We start from the raw sequence: 25,985 nt of genomic DNA on the forward strand, positions 1-25,985 counted from the left end.
GGCCCCTTCGCCCCAGGCTGGTTGCTGGGTATCTGGGTGTTACACCTGCTCCCTCTAACTCTGCTTTTGCACCAGAGCACAGGGAGAGCACAGGGGGCCGCCTGTTTTCCTCTTCCCACTCCCCAAGACTCAACCATGCTCTTCCGACTGCTCGTCCAAGGGGGGGCTTGGGACCACAGCTGCACCTCATGTCAGCAAACCAACACAGACGTTCCGTCCAGCGGGCTGAAAGAGCAGCCAGACAACCCCTGTACCACGTCAAACCCCGGCCCCCCCGCCCCAGACAACAAACAAATAGGCAGTGAAAGTCCCAGCTTTAAACATTTCCTGGCCAAGGCGGGATAGTCAATTTTGACACTGCTGAGAAAAAAATACAGCCTCGTTTCCGTTCAAATGCACCGAATTTATGGCCCAGGTTTTCATTAACTACTGTCAAGGAAGAAGCAGATAGACCAAATAAATTATGAAAAAATTACTTTTTTAATGTACAAAAGGACTTATTTACAAGTTGAGTATGTCATCTCAATTCATCGCATGTAGAAAAAGCTAAAAATGTTTTGGACATATAAATCTGACCGGATGACTCACCTACAGTATTTTCAGGGATGCTGTTTTCTGTACAGACAATATACAAGCTGGGAACAGCTAGTGAAATCCTAGCGCGGGGAAAGACCGTGCACCACACAGAGCCCAGAGCCTTGGAGGTGTCCCAGGGCTGTCGTTTGAAGTTGGCCTTGTCTTTGGACGCTGACAAAGCATTTGCTGTTCTGGGATGTAGAGTCCCAGGTGAGGTTTCGGCCCTGTCCTGGTTGAAGTCAGGGTCATAATCGGTTCCAGGTTCATAGTGGTGCAGGTGGATTTGGCAAGGTTGCCACGAATTCAACATGGGAAAGGTGTGCGGTGTTTGTACATGTGTGTGGCAGGGAGGATGCACCTATTTACCCTACTGTATATTCGGGAACAATGTCTTCTGACGCCAGTTGCAAATTCCATTTCCAGGTGGGGCTTGGCCAACACTGAATAGGAGAATTCAGTGATGGTCCCTCAGAGTCCCAAGAATCAACCCCTTCACCCTCCCACGCCCACTGAGAACACCATGCATATCATCGTTCTCTATGAAATGAACAGGAGGGCGGCGGGAAGGGAATCCAGAAGACACCGCGACTGCATGCGGTAGCTAGGGGGTTGGTCACTGGGCTGCTGGCGAGCGGACAGCATGGCCTGGAGGAACTTGGGCGGAGGTTGCTGTCAAGCCCTGGGGTTTATCCATGGTCAAGTGGGTGCATAGTGCATTGGAGAAACAGGCTCGGGTAAACACGCGACTTCCTCGTCCTACTGGGAGACCTCCAGGGCAGCCTGAAGCTGGGCCCCTGGTGCGCTCACTACCCAGGTCCCAGGCCACGCTTCAGCTCACCTTGGCCATCACACCTTGGCTCACCTTGGCTCACCTTCAGCTCACCCACAGCAGCTCCGGCAGCCCCGAGGTATTTAGAAATGTGTTCTTTTCAGGAAGGGCTACATTCTACACGCATGAACACTGTAAACATGGTCTGGAGAGGCCAGGGTAGCTTCTGGGCTTGCCCTGAGTATTACACTGTTTTCTTTCCTTTTTTCGGGTGATACTTCCATACTTCATTCATCCACACACACCTGGACAGTCGGCCAGCTGTAAACTTAGCTTTGCGGGGTAGACATGCCTGCTCTACCAAACCTGGAATCAGGATGTGCTTCCAAATCATCCAGGTAAGATTTTTTTTCCACTCCCTGGCAAGGGATGTTAGAGGCCTCAAGAATTAAGCTTCATAGAAGAATTCCGGTGGGCATGAATTCCTTTACTTTGCAGGTACTGGAACAAGAAACTTATCTTCCTGGTTTAGAATACCTAGTATGGCTTTCAGATTCAAATCCAAATGTGGTTCCTCTCTCCTCTTTCCACGTGTGCTTGGAAAGCCCTGGGCCAACGTAATCCCTCATTAGCCAGATGACAGAGGTGACAAAGCCAGAACAGAGTGGTCCTATAAACACCAAAGGCTGCGAAGCGCTGTGTAAACGAGTTTTGCATTCCTGCCTTGCCTTTTCTGTTGAGGCTTTTTTCAGAGTTCCGACAGATAATCTAAAAGAAGACCAGACAGGACGCACGTAAACCTGCCCTTAAAGCCTCTGTGGTCTGAACCAGCCACTGGCCAAACTCCCTCAGACCTATTTAATACTTTTGGGGGAAAAAGATGAAACGGACGAAAGGCCCGCGCTCTGGGAAGCGCTGGTCCCTCGGGGTCCGCACAGCGCCAGGCGCCGGGGCCTTAGGTCATCATGTTGAGGAACTTGCTCTCCTCGGCCAGGCTGGTGAGCATGGAGCTCATGTCCCCAACCGCCATGTTGCTGATGCCCGCAGGGATGGAGGGCAGAGTCAGGGAGTTGCGTGGGGTGGTGAGGCGGGAGGAGCTCTGGGAAAAGCCGTGGAGGAGACTGGGGCTCAGGGCCCCCGAGAGCAAGCTGGAGTGATCGCCGTCATCCATGATGGCATCAAAATCAATCTGGGGGGCCTCGAGTAGCTGGGAGTCCACAGTGCTGGACACCTGGTTGAGCCCTGGCGAGGGCAAGGCCTGGGGCTGCGGAGGCTGGGGCCGCATGGCCTGGCAGCTGGCCTGGTTCTCCAGGCCTCCGTTCTGCTCGTACATGTGGATCTGGCCGTAATAGTAAAGCGTGCTGCGGTCCTGGGCCCCGCCCGCATCCTGGGGGGGTGCCTGGGGAGTCAGGGCCAACACGCCGCCCATCGTCCCCTTGGGCACAGACTCTGCCATCTCCTGGTCGGCTGACAGGGCAGCCATGGCGTGGCCAGAGGCCCTGGCATAGGCCAGCTGCTGCCCCGCACGCACCCCACGGCGGCGGCCAGCAGGGCCGGGCTCTGCGGGTGGCCGGGGTTGCACTAGGCCGAAGCTCGATCCGGCCGCCCCTGTCGGGCCCTGCTGAGGCCCCACGAAGCCAGGCTGGTGGGAAGGCACAAGGCTGGGGCCTTGGCAGTAGCCCTCCTGGCTCATGGCTGTGGCCAGGTGATGGCTCTGCTGTGGGTAGCTCTGGGCTAGGTGAGGTGGTGGCATCCTAGCCAGGCTGGAACTGGGGATGTCAAGTTCCCTGTGGCTGCTGCCCATCATGGCGGGGTCAGGGACAACTTCCATCTGCTGGGGGAGCCCCAGGTGGCCTGGCTTGGCCGCCATGTTGCTGCAGGACCGGGGGAACTGGTGCGGGGCCCCACCCAGGGGGCTCAGCTGGGGATGGGTTTGGCCGTAGCCAGGGTGGGCGCTCACAGCAGCCGCCATGTTGGAACACTGGCCACCCGCCCCTGGCTGCCGCAGCTGCTGCATGTAGTTTACCCTGGGCGCGGAGGGCGCTCCACCGCAGGGCTGCAGGTGTGGCTGCGAGCTGTCCAGGACCCCGGGGCTCAGCTGCAGGCCCTGCTGACTGTAGCCTGGGTACTGGCTGAAGGCTGGCTTCTGTGGCACCACTGCCAGGTGGCCCTGTGGGAAGGGCAGAGGCTTCCCCTGGCTGGCCAGGGCGTCCACGGTGCCGGAGCTCACCTCGTTCCACTGCACAGGCATGCTGTTTTTGTTCAGGCTGGAGGGGGCCACGTAACCCAGTGGGCAGCCTCCCAGCACAGGGGCAGAGGGGCCCACGTTGGAGTCTGCGGCCGCTATCGTGTGCCGGCCGTGCAGCCCGGGGCTGGGCAGTTTGGGATTCTCGGAGAAGCAGGTGCTCTCCGGGGGGTACACCTTTGGGGTGCTCTCCTCCAGGGTGCCACCGGCATGCGCCTTGATGTACTGCACCACGTCGTCGGGCAGTACAAGGTCGTCCTCTGGCAGCCCGAGGCTGACCTCGGGGCCCACGCCGTCCGCCCCCACCGCCAAGGCCTCCATCACTGCGTTCTCGCTAATACTGGGCGGCCGGGGCGAGTAGGGGCCTCGGGCCAGGCCGCCGTCGGCGCTCGCGTGGCTCTGCAGACGGAGGCCTCGGCCCTGGGCGCAGGGCAGCGGCAGAGCTGCCGGGGTCACGTCGTGGGCGCTGTGGAAGCGCTGCACCCGCGGGGGCGCCAGGGCGTCGGGTCGCCTCCCAGGATCGCTGGCCCTCCGCGCCCCACCACCCGGCGCCTCATGGGGGAAGGAGGGCGCCGGCCCCACTGGCCCGTAGTGCGGCCCATCGCTGCCCCGCCGAGGCCCGATCGGGTGCGGGCAGGCAGCGGGCAGCATGCGCTCGGGTGCATCCAGGAGCGCCAGCCGGGTCCGCAGGCTAGCGTGCTCCAGGCCGGGCAACGGGGTGGGGGGCGGCCCGCCCGTGGCTGCCGCGTACTTGGCCCGCAGGCTGTACTGCTGGGCGGGTGTGAGCTGGAGCAGCCCCGGGCCGCCACCACCGCTGCCGCCATACTGGCTGGCCTCGCTGGAGCGCCGCGACGCGTCGGTGGAGATGGGGTCATAGGAGTCGGCGGAGCTGGCGGGGTGTGCGCGGCCGGCGCCCAGGGGCGAGGCCTCGCTGGAGCGGCGGCTGGAGAAGTAGGGGGAGATGCCCGAGGAGCGGCGGCTCACGGTGTAGGCCGAGCTGACCGTGCTGGTGGAGCTGTCGCGGCGCTCCTGCAGGTGGCTCAGCACGGTCACCTCGCCGGCGGACAGATCGGACAGCCGCGGGTTGGGCAGCAGCCCCGCTGGCCCGCCGCCGCCTCTGAAGTTTTCCAGCACGGAGCCTGCGGGAGAGGAGAGGGTTCAGCGCCGGGGACTGGGGACAATGGGCGGTACACTGCCTGCTTGGGCCGCGCTGAGGCTGCCGGGCCCAGAGCCCTGGAACGGGACCTGGCACCCAAAAGGAACCCAGCCAATGATTTCTCAAGAGGAAGAAAAGAAGGGACAGTTAGCAAACGGTGGCACTCATAGCCAGGGCAGCTAGTGGAAGTTAGGAGGACCGATCCCAATCCAGCACTGCCCGGCTGGCCCTGCGTTCTCATTAGGTCCCATCCTCAGTTTCTCCAGCTGTGGATGGGATGTGACTCTCCGTAGCACTGGGTTATCCCCAAGAGCCCAGGAGGGCCCTGGCCACAGCCTCCCTGCATCCCCACCATCCACGGATGGGCGCTGCCATGTGGGCTCCCCTGGGACTGAGTTTACCCAGCAGGCTGTTTAGGGGGACTGTCCTGAGACCCACAGCCACGGCGGGGTGGTGTGGAGAGGCAGCAGAGTGGTTAGGGAGAAGACAGCTGCAACGCAGGCCCACCGCCAGCCGCGGCTCATCTCACAGGCAGCTCTGGGCCTTGAGCAGCCTCTACAGCCCTGCAGAGATCTATCCCTGGACGTGGGCCATGCCGGGAAGGGTGACCTTGGGTGAGGCAGCTGTCAGCACCCCAGGCAATCTCTGCAGGAGGTGGGGAGTTGAAGGCCATCTGCCGGCAGTTCCCTCGACAGCTGGGGCAACGAATCCCCCCTTCAAGGAGGAGCAGGGTGGTGCCTCTCAGGGTCTCCTCTTAATAACTCAGTGCCACGGTGCACACTGGGCCCTGGAGGGCAGTGTGGAGGCTCAGTGCCCCAAGGTGTCTGGCGCCCGGCACGCAGCCTGGCACAGTGGCACTCAAGAAATGCCTGGTGAAGACATCTTCCACCTCAAAGTCTGGCCAACGCTTCCCGAGGCTGAGCACAGGGCTGCCCCCTCCGTGACGCCCTCCCTGCGCCTCCCCAGCTGCCCTGCTTTCTCTCGAGCTACACTGAGCTCTGTCCTCGGCGCTCCTTGCTTATTCGGCATCTCGTAACTTGGCCTTCTAACCACAGGGACCTGGAACGTGTCCCTGTCCTGCCGAGCCCTTTGCCGTGGTGTGCGCGGCAGGTGCCTGGTAGGCAAGTGCATGGCTCACGAGGAGAGCAAGGGCTGAGCTGGGCCTGCCTGCCTTGGGGCTTATGGGGATGCAGCATGGTGTAGCCGGAGGAGCATGGGCTTCGGAGCCACTCAGGCCTGGGCTGAGCCTCAGCTCTGCCACCGATCTGAGCAAAGCACTTTCACCTCTCTGAGCCTCAATTCCCTGACCTGTGCAATGGGCTTTTAAGATCCATCTTCTCCAGGGCACATGGTGCGTGGTGGGTATGAACCTCATCGTGCTGCCCTGGGCTCCCTCCCACCCCACCTGCACGCCCGGGGCCTCCACTCACCACTTGCCGGCAGGGGGGGCAGCTTGGAGTTCCGGGTGTGTGGAGCCGGCCCGGCCCATGAGCAGGAATCCTTGAGCGACTTGAGCTTCTCCCTCTTGAGCTGCTCGAACCGGTGCACGGTGGTCATGTGTTTGCGCAGCTGCAGGCCACCGGCAGAGGGGGTGGCCAGGGCGGAGGCGTCGGCCCCCGGCGGTGGGTCCTCCAGAGCCGTCAGGTCTGCCAGGCTCCCGGGCCCTGTCCCCGGCATCTCCACACCGCTGTCATTGTTGGGGGCACTGCCCAGAGGAGAGGGCTCGCTGCTGCAGGAAGACTGGGCCCCGGGGCTGGACTGACACAGCTGTGGGGAGCGTGGTGAGAAGGCACAGACTCAGAGGGTGCGAGCACCCACCGGCCCCGCCACCCACGCTGCACCCTTGCACACCCGGGGGCAGGACGCTGCTGTACGGAGGAGCTTTCAAAGCACCACTGCTCTGAACCTCGACTTCCCCAGCTGTAAGCGGGACCCGACCTGACTCCTGGAGAGAGTCGGTGGATGGATGGAGACCACCCGGCGAGTAGAAGGCAGCGGGTAATCGCCAGGCACCCACCACCCACCTGCCCTAGCCCCCTGCTATGCTCCTAAGCTTTCCCAGCCAACGTCTGGGCCGAGCTCTCTGCCTGCAGAGCTTTCAGTATGTGGACCCTATGAAGCTGAGCCCTACAGAGGCTGCCGCAGCCGCGTGAAATTGACAGGAAGGAGGAGACTCAAGCACCCCAACAACAGCGATGGGGGTGGGCCACTCGATGAAGTAAGAAACAGTGAAGGCCTGCTACCTGCCGTCTGCCCAGCAGGCCGGAGGTGGGTTGCTAGAAAGGGAAGGGTTGACCGCGGAGGGTGCAGCTGCTGGACACAGCCCTCACCCTTGACCTGAGTGGCCACCCCAAACCAGCCCTCCCTCTGCAACAGGGTGAATTGAGGCGAGAGCTGGTGGCACACGTGTACGGGGTGGAACCCCACAGAAACTGGGCTCCCTCCACCGTGACCTGGGATCTGAGCCCAAATGAGGCTCACCTGGGATGCAGCATCCTTGGTTCATTTCTAACCTGAAGGCTCCCAAATTCCAGACCTTTCCAGGGGAGCTGCACACAGCACGGCCCACACCCCTCACCTCGGCACTCAAGGCCTTCTGTAGGTCAGGCCCGCCCTGCTCCGCAGTCCAGATTCACACCTCCACCCTGCCCTGACCCTCACTTGGGCTTGGACCCCACCGCTTCCTCCTGTGCCTGCAAGCTTGACCCCCTGCTGCCAGCCTCGAGCTGCGGTGCCTGCGGTCTACGTACCCGAACCTGCCTTCCCGGCCGTAAGGAGCCTGGACAAGCGCCCCAGCCCCCCTCACTCACGCCAGCGCGCCCAGAGCCCACCCCGCTGCTCCGCTCACCTCAGTACCGTCTATCCTTAGGGGAGGTACAGTCAGGAGAAAGAGGTGGAGACAAAGAACAGGTGGTTAGAACAAAAGGGGTGCAGGCCAGAGGGGCAAGGACGCAGAGACAGGACAGAGGGGCGGGGGCAGCTGCGGCGGCGGCGGGTACTGGTTGGAAAGGCAGACACCGGGTACCGCCCCACCCCCTGCAAACTGACCGCGTCGGGGGAGGCATCCCCGTCACCCACGGCCTGCCCAGCAGGATGGGACCTGGCACGAAACAGGTTCCATGGGGGCCCAAGGTGGTGATGGGGGCCAGCTGAGCTGGAGAGAGGAGGGACATCCTTGCGCCCCTGGTGCCGCTGGGCACGGCCTCCTGGGGGCGGGGTATGGACCAGGCCTCTGCTGCGCAGCCCTGCTTACCCCGGAGCGCTCGGTCTTGATGGCTTTGACGTGCAGGCAGTCCTCCACGGCCTGGCTGGTGCTGCTGGCCTCGGCGCTCTCCTCGGAGCCCCGGACAGGCTCGGCGCCGGCCTCGCTGTCCCCGTTCTCCCTGAGCAAGGGGGTGCGGAGGTGCACGTCGTTGCGCTGCTTCTTGGTGACGTGAGCATCTGGGCCGTGGACTGTTTTCACGTGCTTCCGGAGGGAGCTGGGGTCTGTGTACCTCTTGGTGCAACCTGGGATCTTGCAGATGTAGGGTTTCTGGAAGAGAAGAGGCGTTACGGATGGGATAGGAAGGCAGACTCCGCGTGGGAGCACCGTCCGTCCTCCCGGAGCCGCGTCCTTCGGCAGAGCAGAGCTGGCGGCACTGTCGGAAGGCGCTGGGCCCATGGATGGAGCCACGTCAGCCCCGCCCCGCAGGAGTCCCGCCCACAGGAGTCCCGCCCCGCAGGAGCCCCGCCCCGCCGGCTTCGCCTGCCACCTTTTCCTGCAGGTAAGCCTGTGGTTAAGGGGGCCCCCACCACGGACCAGGGACATGGATCAGAGCCTGTAGAGGGAGGGGACACACAGTGCCTGGTGTGATCCGCATAGCGATTGAGGCGCTGGGCATTTTGGTATCAGTAGAGAGTGTATTACCTCGTTATACGTCTGTGACACAGCACGAACACCTGCTCTGTCTCACGAGGAAAGACAGGTTCAGAGAGGCAAAGACACTGCCCCCAAGTCACCCAGGAGTGGGATGAAAACCCAGGGTTTCTGAACCTCGGTCCTGAGCTCATACACACACACAAGTGACATCCACATATACTCTGTCTACATGCATACGCGCACACAGGTACACACACAAGCACACACATCCACGTAAACTCACACACACACGTATGTAAACACCCATACGTGTACATATACTTACAAATACATATTCACACACCCACACACATAATACATACATCCACATCCACACACATGCACATACATGCTTGCAAACACACATACCCACACACACCCCTATCCAAGGCTAGCTCTTGTCTTTAGACACTCTGAGGGGTTCAGATACCTTTGGGAAGTCCTCGAACTTCCTACCAGCACTGGAGCAAGTCCCTTCGGGGTCCAAAATGTATCAAAACGTTTAGAAACATCCTTTCCTGAGTCTACCTGAGTGATAGCAGTTGAATGGCTGGGCGGGGACCGGAAGGCGGGTACAGAGCCACCATGAGCTCCCGCCCGACTTTCCTCCCTGGGCTCACTCAGCCCTGCCTGGGGTTCTGGCTACCTGGAGAGACAGAGGCTCCTCTGTGCTCCACGCGGGGAGGGACCGACAGCTCCGCAGGCCCGGGCGGCACGAGCGGCTGGAGCGTGTCATCCGCGCTGCCAGCCTGTGGTGGGGGGGACAGGGCTGCCGCTGCATGCTGAGTCCCCACACCAGGGGGCGGAGGGAAGTGGCACCTGGCCACCGAATGGCCTACGGGTGCCTAGAAGCCGTGGGATGAGGGTGATGCATTCACGCACGTGCCCGCTGCCCGCCTCCCTGGGGCCGGGTACCTCGTTGGAATGGGTGCGGTTCTGGTGCTTGGCGCGGTCCGAGGCATTTGAGAAGGCTTTGTTGCAGCCCTCATGCTCACACACGTACGGCTTCTCCCCTGTGTGGGAGCGCAGGTGCGTCTTCAGGTTCTCCAGGCGGGAGTAGGCCTTCGAGCAGCCCTCAAACTGGGAAGAGGCGGGTTCAGTCAGTGAGGGCGCCCCATATCCACCGCAGGGAGCCTGACCCGGGGGCCCGCTCTGCCCCGCACGTGCAGCCAGGCGCACGGATCTCAGCGACAGCATTACCTTCCTTCCTGATTATATAAATGACACGTCGCAAAAACGTGGAAGGGACAGGAAAATGACACCGTCCACGGCCCAGGGACAGCCGACACCCAGGCAAGTCTCATTCTGGGGACTCTGCAGTTCATCCCCGCACGTTTTTCAAACCCAAATCGGGAACATCTCAAGCGTTCAGTTACTTATTCTGCTCGTTAAAATCAACAGCACATTGTAAAGACTCTTCCCATATGATTACAAACTCTGTAAATGTTCTCGTCAACTGTTTCCCAACTCCACTCCCTGATTAGAACTGTTCTGTGCATTGAATGTGCTGAGAATAAAATCCAGGGTCCTCTGCGTCCCTGAGGGAGCTGGCCATCCTCGCCCTCGGTCCCTTCTGCTCCCCGACCCCGCTGAGCTCTTCCCGGGCGAGTGGCCTTTGCGCACACTGTCCCCTCTGGCTGGAACCTCCTTCCCACCCTCACCCACCCCGGCATTGGCTTGGCCCACTCCCTCTCAATCTTTGAGGTCATCTCCTCCGAGAGCAGTTCTCTGATTTTCTTAATTATAATACCACCCTTTTCCCTTTATACTCCCTAACACAGTTTATAATTATCTTAATCATTTTGTTATCTGGCCTTCCCACTAGGATACAAGCTCCCGGAGAGCAGGTACTTTCTGGGTCTTGTTCATTTCTGTGTTCCTAGGACTTAGCGCCTGACGAAGAGAAACATGTGCAGCGCTCAGTAAACATTTTAGGAAAGGAAGAAAAGAGGGAGCCAGAGACAGGGGCAGGAAGGGAGGGAGGGAGGAAGGATCACTGCAGGGGGCACCTATTCCAAACACACCGCAACTGCATCCAGTGTAGCTGTGAAAATTGCCCCCAGAATAACACGTAAACCCCAACAGGAACTGTCTCATTCTTCACATCCTCCCCTTTACTCCTGACCAGTTTGACTGGGCACACTTGGCTCCAATGCCTTTTATTCGTTTCTGCAGTTCACAGCTCATATCAGAGGGCTATGGTTTGCTACCACTCGGGGTGTTAAGAAAATAACTTGCTGCAAAAGATGCAGAAGAGCCAGAACAATCTTGCAAAAGGAGGACAAATTTGGAAGACTGACACTTGCCAATTTCAAAACTTACAACAAAATTATGGTAATCAAGCTACTGTATAGCACAGGGAACTATATCCAATCTCCTAGGATAAACCATCATAGAAAAGAACATAAAAAAGAATGTATATATGTGTATAACTGAGTCACTTTGCTGTACAGCAGAAATTAACACTATTGTAAATCAACTGTACATCAATTAAAAAAAAAAGACATTGTGTGGTACTGGCATAAGGACAGATGTATCGATCAACAGAAGAGAACTGAGAGTTAAGCAATAAACTCATACATTTAGGGTCAACTGGGTTTCAACAAGGGTGTCGAGACCATTCAATGGGGAAAATATAGTCTCTTCAACAAATGGGGTTGGGACAACTGTGTAACAACATGAGAAAGAACGAATTTGGACCCTTATCTCACACCCTCTACAAAAATTAACTCAAAATGGATTAAGGACCTAAATGGAAGAACTACCTTACTAAATGTATACATGTATATATTTATATAAATAAAACTATACTTATTAACTATAAAACTCACAGAAGAAAATATAGGGATAAATCTTTGTGACCTTGGATTAGGCAGTGGTTTCTTAGATACGTCACCAAAAGCACAAGCAAAGAAAACATTGGACTTTGAGAAAATTTAAAACTTTTATGCTTCAAAGGAAACCATGAAGAAAATCAAAAGAAAACCTACAGAACGTGAGAAACTATTTGCAAATCAGGCTCTAGTAAAATTACTACAATTCAACAACAGAAAGACAAATAACTCAATTTAAAAGTGGGCAAAATATTGGAGTAGACATTTCTCCAAAGAAGATATACAAATGGCCAATAAGCACACGAAAAGATGCTCAAAATCATCTGTCATTAGGGAAATGCAAATCAAAACCACAATGAGATGCAACTTCACACACACTAGGATGACTAGGTAACTGAAAGGCAGGTAACTACAAGTTTTGGTGTGGATGTGGAGAAATCAGAACCCTCACCCATGGCTGGTGGGAATGTAAAATACTGTCACCTGTTTGGAAAAGAGTCTGGCAGGTCCTCAAAAAGTTCAACATAGAGTTACTCTATGACCCAGCAATGACCCACTCTATGATTCTATGACCCACTCTTAGGTATATACGTAAGAAACTGAAAACATAACCACACAAAAACTTGAACGTGAATGTTCATAGCAGTGTTAATAGCCAAAAAGTGAAAACAATGCAAATAGCCACCAACTGATTAATGCATAAAAAACTGTGATCTGTCCACAGTGGAGTATTATTTAGCCACAAAAAGAAATGAAATACTCATACATGATACTACACGGAGGAACCTTGAAAACATGCTAAGTGAAGGAAAAGACACAGAGGCTACACATTGTATGATTCCATTTTTATGAACTGCCCAGAATAAGCATGTTGATAGAGACAGAAAGCAAATTAGTGGTGGTCAGGGGATGCAGGGGAGGGGGGCACGGGGGTGACTGCTGATGGGTATGGGGTTTCTTTTGGGGAGGTGTTGAAAATGTCCTGAAATTAGCTAGTGGTGAAGGCTGCACAAGTTTGTGAATTCGCTCAAAATCACTGAATTGTACATTTTTTTAAAAAGGGTGAACTTTATGGTATGTGAATTCTATCTCAATTAAAAAAAACCAAAACCTTGCCAACAAAGGTAGTGTATTTCATTGAATCCTGGACACCACTGATTTTAAGACAGACTGATTTCAGAGTCATTAAAATGAGAATGAAGTGTGTGTCTCAGAATCTATGAAATACGGTAATTCATAAAGAGCAGTTCCCAGAGGCCTCTGTCACAGCCACAGGAGTGCATCACAGGGCCACCGCTCTTTGAAAGAGGGAGCAATTCCTGTGTGTTAAAAAAGGGTCTCACCTATATTAACGCATATATGTGGAACCTAGAGAAATGGCACAGACGAACCGGTTTGCAGCGCAGAAATAGGGACACAAATGTAGACAACAAACGTATGGATACCAAGGGGGGAAAGTGGCGGGGGAGGGGTGGTGCTGTGATGAACTGGGAGATTGGGATTGACATGTATACACTAATATATATAAAATGGATAACTAATAGGAACCTGCTGTATACAAAAATAAATACAATTAAATTAAAATAAAGGTCTCACCAAATATTGGGCTGGCCAAAAAGTTCGTTTGGGTTTTCCCCGAACTTTTTGGCCAACCCAATAGCGTCACAAATCCTGTTGACTCCATAAGGGAGACTGTCTAAAAGATCTTATCACTGCGTTCCCACTTTTAAAAAAAACTCAACCAAAGTGACTTTTAACCCGTCATCGCTCAATCTGTGACTCTCCAGTGAAACTCTTTTCTGTGCAGAGGACAGGTTGCAGCGAGCCACCAAGCTGGCCCCCTGCCCAGGGTCACCCAGTCGGGTGAGGGCACAGCTGCGCCGTGGGGCTCCTAGTAACACAGACACAACCACAGAGACACCAGCACGCCCCCCACCCCCCGCAGGTACCGAGATGCACACACTGCCCCACAGGGAGAGTAAGCGAAGATCTGGGGCAGCAGACAGACAGAAGGGCCCCCAGGACCCAAGACTGGGCGGGGGCAGAAAGGACACCCTGTTGGCAAGGCCTGTCCCAACGCTGTTCACCAGGTTTGCCCCCACCAGCCCCATCAGCTGGCCGATGGGCCGGCCCGCGGCCACTCACCGTGCACTTGTGGGGCTTCTCGCCTGTGTGTCTGCGCATGTGCACCACCAGCATGTACTGCGCCTTGAAGGGCTTCTGCTCCCGCGTGCAGGCCTGCCAGCGACACACGAACTCCTTCTTCTCCCCGTGGATGTGCTCGTTGTTGATGTGCTGCCGGGAAGAAGCCCACGGGGAAGGGTGAGCCCGTCCACCCACCCCTCCAGACCCCACCTGGTCTATGCAGACCAGCCGCCGCATGGGCCAGCATCCAGGTGCCGGCCACGCCTCCTCGTGAGTTATCTGGGCTGCATCTTCCACTTAGTCATCAAAGTGACCCTCCATGATGGTCAAAGACACCAGTCTGGGCTCTAGGCTCTGGTCTATGGAGAACTGATGGTTATGATGATACTTCCAGGCTGCAAACAGTAGGCACTCATTAGCTGCGGTGGGGCAGACATGCACACAGTGGGGGCACGAGCAGCCTCTCCCAAGCTTGTCCCTATGGCTCCAGAAATTTTTAAATAATAGTTTTGTTTCTCTTTTAGGCCACGAGGCTTGTGGGATCTTAGCTCCCCGACCAAGGGTTGAAGCCTGGCCCCGGCAGTGAGAGCACCGAGCCCTAACCACCGGACCGCCAGGGAGGTCCCTAACATTCTTATCGTAACAGAAACATAAATGCATCCTCGTCTCTCTTTTTGACAGTGACCCATGAGATGACAGCTTTGTCCCCTTTTCACAAAAGCCCAGGTTGTGAAAGTAGCCTGCCCAGGAGGGAGCTAGAGTCTGACCCTGACCGTGTGCCCTGGGCAGTGTGTGATGCTGCCCGGGGGACAAAACGGCCCAGGAAGGCAAGGCGGGACAGCCCAAGACATCCAGCTGATCCTGCAGTGGTGGGGGGGGCCCTCGGTGCTCGGAGCGGGGGGGCATCCCGGGCGCAGCTGGGAAGTGCATGGCCAGAAAGCCTTCCCTGGACGAGTGGGCCTCAGACCCACCCCAGCCAGCACTGCCCTGGGTCAGGAGCATGGGGAGAATTTTTCTCTTTCTCTCAGCCCCTGCACCCACACCTTCTGGCGTCTGCCCTGGGCCCATCACCTGTGTGCCCCCCGGGGGCAGTTTCTCCCTGTGATGGGCAGCAACAGGCCACGGAGGTTTTCTGTCACAGGTAGCAAAGCAAGCCGCCCTGAGTAGGACATTTGGTTTTGTTACTTGCTTTCATGATTTAACTGAAGGCTGCAGTCCTCACTGGAGCAGGGCTCTTACTACTTCTGAGCTTTGGGATGTGTTGATACGTGGGTGGGGCCTCAGGACCTTTATGTCCTTAATCTTTCAGGTTGTCTGTTTAACTGGGGAGTGGGAATGGTGGCATCTCTGCCACCATATCTGGACCCACACTGTCCCATTTGGTGGCCATTCTCCGCTTGTGGCTGTTGCACCCCTGAAAGGTGGTTGCTCCCGACCAGGATGGGCTGTAAGTATAAACCACACACCTGTTTCAAAGACTGAGAATGAAAAAAGGATGTAAAATATCTCAATAATTTTGTGATATATTGACTGCATGCAGAAAGGATAATATTAGGTATTTTGGGTTAAACAAAATATTGATACATGAATCCAATTAATTTTACCTGTTTCCTTTCACTCTGCTTAAACGTGCCCCTAGCTAATGTAAGACTACCTGTGGGGCTGGCACTGGGGCTGGTGGTGTCTATTGCACGGCGCTTCTGTAGACCTTTGCAACCTACAAGGCTGTGCCGGAGCTGAGCATCTGGGGTCCAGCAGCATCTTCTCCCCGCAGGACAGAAAACCGCTGGGCCCTCGCGCCCTGGGTGACAGGCTGGACCATCATGCATCCAAATGCCGACATCAGAGCAAGCAAAATCTATGGAGCTTTGAACTTCCAGGGAAATCTTACTATATTAGCCTCACTTTCCATTTTGAAAGCCTTTCAAATGATAAAAATGCTTCCTGACAATACCTTTCATTTTTTGCTTATTGGTTTGCTTAGCAACAAATTGTTAATAATTGACTAGGGGCTCCAGTTCGCATGCGTGCCCAGGCCATCCATCTTCCCAGGGAGCAGAGAGAGAGACGGAGCTGAGCAGACCAGCCTGCTCCCCACACCCCAACACAGGAACCTGCTCCTTTCAGGGCCAGGTGCAGTCACCCACAGCCCCAGGACCCAGGCAGAAGCCTGCAGCTGGAGCCCTTCTTCCCACGTCTGGAGCCCCTGCCTTTACTTGAGGAATCCCCTCCCCACTCTTTAGGGCTGACCACTCCTTCCTGGGCATCTTTTACATCCTCCCCTCCACCTCTCTGCCTGCAACCCCTCCGGCTCCAGATCTTCTTTTATCCCCCTTTCATCTATCTGATTTGTCCCAAAGCTCACAGCTCCAGTGGCCCCTACTCCACCTCAAGACTTGTTTAACCCAAAGAGGTGTTAATATCTTGCAGGCGCTGGCTGGCTGAACTAATCTTATTTCCCTCTTTGCATTGGCGGCCAGGAAGCTCCAAAAAAAAAAAAAGATATGTATGTGAACTCTAGCTCAGAGCACTTGGTTGAAAAATTATGTTTGAGTCCCAGGAGGATGAGATAAGACCATGCTTTACAGGCTTGACGTCAGCAGCAATGGGTTTGCTGAGAAATTCCAGTCCCCTGGGTGAAAATTGGGGGAGAAAAACCTCAACACCAAAGAAACCTACAGTCTTTGAGAGCAAGCCCACAAGAAAAGGAAGCAGGGGGAGTGGGTGGTGTCTTAAATGTTGATTTCACAGAGCTAGGGAGGACGTGGCTCTTGTGGGATGGCTCCTGGGTGTGACCAGCGTGTGTGTGTGTGTGTGTGTGCGCGTGCGTGTGCGTGTGTGAACAGAAGCCATCTGGAGGATTCACGCTCAACTCTGGACAATGCTTGTCTTTGGTGGTGAGAAAGGAGAGGGTAGAGGGATTTTTACTCTACATTTTATATACTTCCATAGTGCTCAATTTGATTATAAAGAGAACATGTTTATATAATATTTACATAATTTTTAAAATATTAAAAAAATGTCAGGTAGCTAACTCAGTTTTACAATTAAATTGGTTAAAATGTAAGAGAGTTGCCGAGTGGGGATCTACCCAGCATTTGAGCTTCCAGCTTGGTGTAGATTCATCTTTATAGACACTCACTCGCCAAGGAGTGTGTGTTGGGGTTGGGGGAGGTTTATTCTTGACTTTAAGTTCTTTTCTGGACGGAGAAGAGGGAACCACTCGGGGCCGGCCTGGGGAACAGGGAGGAGAAGCCAGGAGGGAATGCCCGTGTATGGAGGGTTGCTCTCTGCTAAGTGCTTATGCTGGTATCATGGTCAACCTTCACCCCTCTGTAGAGTGGGCTTCACCTCTATTTACAGGAGAAAAAACCCGAGGCTCACAGAGGTTCAGTCACTTGTTCAGAACCACTTGGCTAGCTGTGGTGGAGCCAGGTTGGAAGCCAGGCACCTCCTACCTTGAGCTCCTGTTCCTGCTGTTTGCACTGCATGAGTGAGCCCACAGTGGCTGCTGTTGTAGAAAGTTTACAGGCAGACCCTGAAGGGCACACCCAGCTCCCACGGCCTTCTCTGATCTCCTGATCCGTCAGTACCCAGGCATCATACAGCAGTCCCCTCCCTGTATGGGTATAAACACCCAGCTGCACCCACGTACACTGGGTATCTGTGCATGGTCTCCAAGAGGAAATGACCAACTCCTCCCTCCATGGGAGAAACTTCTTTCAGGTTTCAGGGTCAGGTTTGTTGTTATCTTGTGGATGCTGGCTGGCTTACCTAATCTTATTTCCTTCTTTGCATTGGCTGCCAGGAAGCTCCAGAAAAAAAATAAAAATAAAAGAAGACCAAGCTCAGAGCACTTGGTTTTTTTTTTTTTTTTGCAGTATGCGGGCCTCTCACTGCTGTGGCCTCTCCCATTGCGGAGCATAGGCTCCGGACGCACAGGCTCAGTGGCCATGGCTCACGGGCCCAGCCGCTCCACGGCATGTGGGATCCTCCCAGACCGGGGCACGAACCTGCGTCCCCTGCATTGGCAGGCGGACTCTCAACCACTGCACCACCAGGGAAGCCCTGAGCACTTGGTTTTTAATACTACCTTTACTTTGGGCTTCATTTTATTGTTTCTTTCCTTCTAATTTTCCATTATTTTTGTTAATCTCTTGTACTACATACGTATTTATAAGTCCCCTTTTAGAAACAAGCACGGCCTCCGTAAGTAATCACGCCTTCCACCCGCGCAGGAGGTGGCCCAGGCATCTCCGGGGCCCCTTCTCTCTAGTCGGGGCCTGGGCTGGGCCGCTCGGGGGCTTACATGCACCAGCTGCTCCTGGGTGTCGTACTCCTTGGTGCAGCCCTCCCAGCGGCAGCTGGTCTCGTAGATGACCACCTCAGCCTCTTGTTTACAGTCATCCCGGTCTAGGTCCTCCTTGAGGTCAGCCAGCTGCTCCTGGGGTGGGGGGGCGGGGGGGGGGTGCAGAGCACACACACATGAGCCACATTCAGCCACCTGGCCCCAAGGAAAGGTCACTATCAGCCCCGTGAAGGCTGTGCTGAGGACCCGTGGGCTGGTCTAGGCGGGGCCACGCCCGTGCTCACATGCACATCACACGCATGAACACACAAGCATGCACACATGCTGGCTGGCCCTCAACACGCAGTCCCATCAGTCCTGGGTCAACGGCCATGGCAAGGAGAACAGGAGACAGGAGGGCAGTGACTTTTGCTTATCTGGTGGGGTTTCCCTGGGGAGAGCTGGGGCAGGCCCCACAGGCTCAGGGGGGCGGCGGGCATTTGTATTTAGAGTGTGTGCGGGGTCAGCTCCTGTCTGGAGGCAAGAGGAAACTCCACACGCATTGGCCTGGCCTCACCCTCTACTGTCCCCTCCTCCCAAGGGCACACATGGCACTCACATACTTTCCCAGCATCGGGCTTCCCTGTGACAGCCCTAAAATGCGGGTGTTTGTATTCTGGTATGACAGCTGGGCACCCTGACATTCCAGCAGATGCCGACCGGCTCCCTCCAGGACACAGTGAGTTTGTGGCCGCCCACATCTGGGCTCATGTCTCCCAGCCACGATGGGGCCCATGTATGCCCGTTTCAAGGTAAAGGAAAGGCCCCTGAGATGGGCCTTCCATTGATCACAGGCACCCGAAATTCCTTTCAAAGAGGACAAAGGCTTTTCTTCCCGAACCAGCAACAGACTGAGGGTCAACCCCACAAGGCCCCCCATCCCAGCTGATGCCAACAGAGCTGGCCGGGGGCAGCTTCCAAGCCGGGCACACAGGACAGGCTGAGTGGTATCAGGAGCGGGGACACGGGGAGAGGCATAGATGGCCAGGCTGGGAAGAAGGCCCGGCGAGGCCCTCCAGAGAAGGCTGAGGCCTCCCCAGTATCCCCTAGCCTGTGGGTCGGGCTCAGAGCAAAGCCAGGCAAAGGGGCAGACGTTAGGGGGACCTGCTTTACTTCTAAAACTATTTGTAAAATGGCAGGAATGTCTGTCTTTCAGAAGAGCCTCTGGGGAAAGCATTTATAGCTCAGGCTAAGGGGAGACAGACACCCTCTCCCCAGAGACAGGCACCGCAGTTCCCAAAGGCTACAGGGGCTCAATGAAGCGGAGGCTGCAGCCTCCATCTCAGCCTCCCTCCTGAAGTTGAGTCCATTTCTCGGAGCAGAAACTGGCCTCGTGACCCACCCCCCGTGGCCGGTGCAGACTTGCACCCCAGACTGGCTTTCCACTGGGGCTGCAGAGGGCTCTCCAGGGGGTGGGTTCTGAGTGTCGTCTCCCAGAGCACCTTACAATTAATGCACGTGTTCTGGAAAAGGAAAATGACGTGTTGTCCAGTAAGTCCCCGGGCAGTACTGGGTCCACATTAAAAGGAGGGGCAGGAATGCCTCTTTCCCGCATCTCTAGCCGTCTAGCCCTGGGAGGGCTGGGGCCTCCTAATGCCTCTGCACTTGCAGAAAAACTGGAAATAGACGTATTACTCCTCAAGCTGCCTGCCCTGCTTATTTCAGAGAAGACAGGAAGAAGCTGCCACATGGACGTGATCCGAGGAGAGTGCAGGGGCAGGGGGTGGGCCTGGGCCTCCAGCCAAGCAGCACCCCAGCCCAGGAACCTGAGGGCGGAAGCTGAGAAGGGATCCGTTCTGTTGCATTTGCTGCCAAGAGAAAGCAAGCCCGTCCACCTTGCAAATGAGTCAGGGAGCCAAGGAGTCAGGTCAGAGTCAGGACACTAAGTGACACGGTGACAACCTCCGCATGATAAACGTCTGTCCTTCCATGACACGAGGTAGGAGCGGAACTGGGCAGGAGGGTGGGCTCTGTGCAGCCCCCCGGGTTGAGGGGGCTGGGCGGGGGACTCCCTGGCACTGGGCGCCTCCCCGCAGCCCTGGCCCCACGGCTCCAGTGAGTTTATCTCCCGTGGACACTCACCGTCCTCATCAATTTCAACAGCCCCTGATGATGGCCAGCCACGTGGAAACCATGCATTACGCAGAGATGCTCTGGTGTCAGTGAGGGGAGAAGAATTTGTCACCAACCTCTCTGTTTGCCTGACGATAACAGAACCCAATATTTCATAAAACTTAAGTGCCTGGAGCACGCCCTATGGTTTACAGGTTTGATAAAGGATGGTCCGGCAGATGTAGGGGAGACGGGGACCAGAGGGCCAGAAGAACCGTGGTGTCATAGCTGTGGATTCCGTAGTAATGGGTGGAGACCAGGCTGCCACGAGAGGCCTGCCCCAGAGGTCAGCATGCATGCCGTCCCCTCCCCTGGAGCTGGGGCTGTGTGCCTGTTGGCTTGGTGTTGGAATAAGTGGCAGGATCTCCAAAGAAAGACACATGCACTAGGGTCTCAGCCCCACAACAGGCTCATTCTGGGCTGCGGGATGCTCTGTTCCTTGCCTTCCCGCCAGCAACTGTCCCCCCTCCCCTCCCAGGCACTGTAACACTCACCGCCTCAAATGTGCGTTGAGTCCTTAGAAAATATTCTCTCTCAGCCACTGCGCACCAGGCCCTAGGCAAACCCGGTGATGCAGAGCCAAAACAGGCACTGTGCCCAAAGTGCCACCTCTCCAAAGCTTACTGTGCAGTGCAGGAGACAAAGTGACCTAGAAGCTGGGTGGTGGTGGTGGTGGTGGTGTCTGGGCACATGTGAGTCCTACTATTCAGGGAATAGGGTGGGGTTCAGATTTCCAGGGAGAGGGCGCAGACGCAGGGGGCCTGAGCCATTCAGGGGCCGTGAGCAACTCAGTTGGCCTGGGGCTTGTGCTGCAGGGACAGACAGCTGCAGCCCTCCCTCCCTCCCCCCCCCCCCTCAGGTAGGCATTTGATGAGCACATGTGAGGTGTGTGCGGGGAGCTGGGGCCACAGTTCTGGTCCTCCCTGAGCTTCCTGGCGTGCCTGCCCTGCCCTCTCTGGTCCACTCACTCACTCACTCATTCATTCATTCATGCAGGCTGCCGTCCATTACCCACTCTCAACAGGGTCACGGCCCCAAGGCAGCTGCCCCAGGAGATGAGGTCCGGCCCCAGTTCGAGCCCGGCCAGGACGGCCAGCAGGTTACCTGCGTCAGGGTCAGAGGCGAGGCTGGTCGCAGGCCCTCGGCCTCGGTCTTGACCTTGCTGCGCTTGTGAATGACGAGGGGGTTGACGCTGCTGCTGACGGCTGACTCGCTGCTCTGCTTGCTCTGGGAGAGGGGAACACAGGGGGGCACCCCAAAGTTCTGCTTGGGCTTTACCCTGGACCCTCCGCACTAGGCCGTCCAGGCCAACACTTGTGTTTGCAGTTTCAGAAACTGAGTCACTGCACAGCTTGGTCCTCTGGCCTGGGGCACAGCCCGGGGAGCCCAGGGCCGGGCCCACCAGCACCCTCCTCCCTACCACGCAGCCCCCCCCCCCACAATGGAGATGGAGCAGAGACCCTCTCTTTGAGAAATGCTGGGGACCCCGCGCCCGACTCAGCGGCCTCAACTTCTCAGCCCTCCCAGGCAGGGGCGGCTCTGGGTCTGAGGACAACAGGGCCGGCCAGTCCAGGGAGCGGGACAGAAGAGCTTGGTTCCTCAGGACAAGCGGGTTAGAGTTGCGGTGTCAGGGGATGTGACAAAAGCCGACAGCCACCGTCTGGGGGAGGTGCTAGGTGGCCGCCTGGAGCCCTGGGGAGAACTTTCTAGAAGAGGGCCACTCCTAGACCGCACGGCCTCTGGTCTTTCCTCCCCAGCACGTGGTCACCTCTGCCCTGCCAGCTGGGTGGCCTGGGCAGCTGCTTCACCTCAAGGATGGTCATCGTGAGCGCTAACCAGGATCCAGGTGGACCCAGGCTCAGTGACCCAATACCGGTGGCAGCCCCACTCTGCAGGGGTGTGAGCTCAGGCTGAAAGAGCTTTCAGGTAAGTCAGGGTTCAAAACACGATCTGATTCTGAGGCCTGCGCCCTTCCTACTATCTGATACTGTCTCTAGGACTCCAACTGCATTTTCTCATCTGCAAAACAGGACTTTGTTCATTCATCAAATGCTCACGGCACCGAGCATGCCCAGCGCTTGTGAGCCGGCCTGGGCATGTCAAAAGCCCGTTGGGAAGGTCGAATAAGATGGCCTTGGGTAAACTCATGCTCTCAAACTAAGCCGTACAATATTAATTACCTGTTTCAGCCATCCATGTTACATGCTGTGTATGAGGTCCCTGTATGATGCCTGACTGAATACTAGGGTTTCTCCATTTAGTCGTTATGCTTATTGGACAGTCAGCCAAAGAACTGAGGCTGGGTGCTGGCCCATGGTGAGCGAGGGCAGTGTGAGGACCCAGCCCTGGCCTCCTGACTGGGGATCCAGCCTGAGGCCCGTTTGATCACGTGGCCTCTGCCCAGAGGTACGGTGCCAGCCAGACCCGTGCCCAGAGTCCTTCCACATGTTCCTGGCATGAGATGGCCATGATTGGCCTTTGCTTGGTGCAGATGAGTGCCTGGTGGCCCCCCGCCCCCCACCCCCACCTACCTGGTTGGCATCACTCAGACAGTTGCTGCTGCTACTGAGCTGCGTGGACGTGGCATTGATGGAGGTGAAGGCCATGGGCTGCTGGGCCAGGAAGGTGGGCGAGGGCTGGATCAGGGGTGGCGTGTGTCCGAAGGCCGAGCCCAGGCCCCGCTGCTGGCTCAGGATCTGCTGGTAGGCCACGGGGTTGATGGGGTGGGGGAAGGTGAAGGCCGGGCTGCAGAGAAGGGCAGACAAGGTGATGGAGAGGGGTGGGGTGAGGTGGGGGCAGGACTCTGTGAGGCTCACGCTTCCTGGACAGACAGGACACTGCCCGGAGATCTGGATGGGCACGCTGCTGACTGCCCCGTCACCGTGGCTTTTCCCACTCAAGCACCCGTGGCTCCCCACTGCCGGCTGTCTCAGGCCTCCACTTCTGTGCGTAGCCCCCAGGCCCTGCCCCAGGACGCAGCCTTTGTCCCTGGCCCTTCACTGCTCTGTCGCCTGAGATGCGCCCCTGCATCGCTGATGCTCCCTGACTATTTGAACCCCGTTCTAATGCCCCCCTCGTCCAGGAAGTGTGTCCCGAGCCCTCCGGTTCCCACGGTCCTCTGTCTTCTGAGCTCTACCACGCCACCTGCATACGGGCCACTCTTTCCAGAACAGGACACTGAGGGAGAAATGGTGCCCTCCGAGGCTAAGCCACAGAAGATGCCGGGGCTTCCTCCTTGCTCTCTGGGGTCACTCCCTCTGGGGGTGGGGGAGGGGGAGCCAGCCACCATGTTGTGAGGACGCTCAAGCAGCATGTGGAGGGGCTCCCATGAAGAGCAACTAGAGCTTGTGCCAACAGGCCCAAGGGCCAGCCATCCTGAAAACAGACATCCAGGCCCAGTCAAGTCTCCAGGTGACCACGGCCCTGGCCGACATCTGGACTGCAGCCTCGTGAGAGACCTGAAGCTACGCCAGTCTCATGCTCCTGACCCTTGGAAATGCTGCGAGAGGCTAACTGCTTACTGTTTGATACTGCAGGGTTTTTTTTTGTTTTTGTTTTTTTGTCACATAGCAAAAGATAACTGATATAATTGTTATCATCCCTTATCTCCGGGTCCTTGGGCTGAGCTCTCTTGGCATTCCTAAGCTCCTCTAACCCTGGCCTCTTTCAGGAGGGCCAGTGTAAGGACATGGGTTTCAGCCAAGCTGGCTGGGGTCTGAGTCCTCTGAACAGTCAAGGGCTGCACAGAGGGGACGGGGCGGGAGGTGATGGTGAGGCCTGCGTGTGCTGTGACCACAGAGCGAGACGTCTGCCGGCCCAGAGACGTGCAGGCCAAGCCAGTGTCAGAGCTGCAGCAGTCCAGTGCTGGTCAGTGACACTGCTGAAACACTAGGAAAGTCCCCTTTGACTTCATGATGGAATTTTTCACGACAGGCCCGATAAGGGTTACTAAAAAATCATTTGGTGGGTGAAAAAGAGGCCCATGAAGATGCACCCAAATGTTGGCATGTTTCAATGTCATCACTACTGGTTTTGAATTCCTAGAATATTCGCAAGTAGACTGACTTACAAGTCCTATAAACAACAAGGTCCTACTGTAGAGCACAGGGAGCTCGATTCCATATCCTGTGATAAACCATGTGGAAAAGAATATGAAAAAGAATGTATATACGTGTATAACTGAGTCCCTTTGCTGTACAGCAGAAACTAACACGACACTGTAGATCAACTATATTTCAATTAAAAAAAACACCAAAAACAAGTCCTGTGTTTCTCCCGGGATGCCAGTGTGGACCCTCTCCACTGGGCCCCAGCCTGGCCCCGGCTCGCGGGCTAGGCTCACCTGAGAGTGCCGGCCGACAGGTGCCCGTAGGAGCCGCTGGCAGCCGAGCTGCTTCTCGAGTTGTTGATGTAGGCCACCAGCGAGTTGGGCGAGGTCCGGATCATGCGCTGCAGGTCAAGGCTGGCATCCGAGAGCGGGGAGATGGACAGCGCCCGCTTGCGGCTCAGGCGGGGCGTCACCCGGGGGCTGGAGAAACGCGACACTGCAGGACAGCCAAGCCAAGGCGCGTCAGCAGGACCGCACTTGTGGGGGTGATGTGACGGGGGAAGGGGACTGGGGGGGGACAGTCTGATGGGAACTGCGGATCTGCCCCTGTCCAGCTGGCGGCTCTGGGGCACAGGCCTCTCTCGGCCTCAGTTTGTTCATCTGTATGATGGGCCTGGTCCACACCTGGTGTGCTGAGGATCTGTGTTAGTGCCTGTCCTGCTAGGCACACAGAGGCCGAGACCGGGTCCAGCAACGCCTGAGGCACAACAGCCAAGTCACAAACCGTAGGTGACCTGCTTGGTGGCCTCTCACATAGGGAACCCACCAGTGAAGCCAGCAGCGGGCCAAGAAGCACGGCCCGGCCAGCGCCCAGCAGCCCCTCTGCCCCTTCCGGACCCTCCCAGGGGCAGCCACCAGACTGGTCTCTCATCCTCAGCTTAGCGTTGCCTGTTTTGCGTATTTGCCTATTACATAAATGGAATTATCAATGCTTTTTCTCAAACAGCTTCTTTTGTCCAACATTATCGGTGAGGTTTCTCCACGCAGCTGTGTGTGGCAGGAACCAGCGCCTTTTTTATTGCTGTAGAGCATCCCAGCGGGTGACTTTTCCACAGGAAGGAGAGGGAAAGGAGCCACGTGCTCCAGGGTCGCGGATCACGTTGCGACCAGGATCGCCCCAAAATGCCCTGAATGGACGTTCGCCAAGCAGAGGCCCTAGACTCCTGGCCGGTCTGGGGTGGGGAGGACAGAGGATGCCATGACAAAAGGCAGCCTGGCAGCACGCAGACGGCTCTCCAACACCGAGGTCCTTCCCTTCTGGAGTCGCCTGGGCCTCGGGGACCTGTTGCCTTAAACATGCATGCACGCACGCACACGCCTGGTGCCCTACCCAACTGCCTGTGGGTGCGCTCTCCCCCTCCCCATACATACACACGGAGCTGCAGGGAGGGAGGAGGGCCTGCCCCCAGACCGGGCTCCCCGCTCCTCAGGACCAGGGGCCCCAGACCGCTCCTCCCGACAGCCCCTCCTCTCCCAACCAGGGTTCTGGTCTCCCCTCTGGGCACACAGCAGCCGAGAAATGGTGTGACCACATCGCTGGACAGGAATCCACATGCCAAGGTTCCCACCCTGTCCAGACCCTCCTTGGGCCCGTTTCCTCTTTGTAAAGGGTCCCCAAGTGCCGACCTGCAGGGCTGTGCTGAAGAGCGCCTCGGCACCCACACCTGCACTCAGCGGTTCCCGGGCTCGTGATGCCGGCCTTTCTCCCTCCTGCCTGCTCAGCCCTGCCCAGACCCCATAGGTCCCCTCCTCCAGGGAGACGCAGGATGTCCTGGCTGCGGGGTTGTGAGTCAG

General features: G+C 56.8%; 1 protein-coding gene across 1 annotated transcript in view; it reads right to left on the bottom strand.

Moving 5' to 3' along the window:
- Positions 1-495: 495 nt before the first annotated feature.
- Positions 496-25,985, bottom strand: part of GLI2 (GLI family zinc finger 2) — a 249,422-nt gene continuing 223,932 nt past the window's right edge. Inside the window, exons 6-14 of the mRNA XM_033400220.2 lie at positions 24,426-24,627; positions 22,615-22,828; positions 21,188-21,310; positions 17,933-18,067; positions 13,624-13,773; positions 9,560-9,724; positions 8,000-8,278; positions 6,177-6,513; positions 496-4,729 (exon numbers count right to left, since the gene is read on the bottom strand). Coding sequence (XP_033256111.1) covers positions 2,301-4,729; positions 6,177-6,513; positions 8,000-8,278; positions 9,560-9,724; positions 13,624-13,773; positions 17,933-18,067; positions 21,188-21,310; positions 22,615-22,828; positions 24,426-24,627 — 4,034 coding nt within the window. The 3' untranslated portion in view covers positions 496-2,300. The remainder of the gene's footprint in view (positions 4,730-6,176; positions 6,514-7,999; positions 8,279-9,559; positions 9,725-13,623; positions 13,774-17,932; positions 18,068-21,187; positions 21,311-22,614; positions 22,829-24,425; positions 24,628-25,985) is intronic.

Source organism: Orcinus orca, chromosome 7, assembly GCF_937001465.1.
Source record: "Orcinus orca chromosome 7, mOrcOrc1.1, whole genome shotgun sequence".
Classification (NCBI taxonomy): domain Eukaryota; kingdom Metazoa; phylum Chordata; class Mammalia; order Artiodactyla; family Delphinidae; genus Orcinus; species Orcinus orca.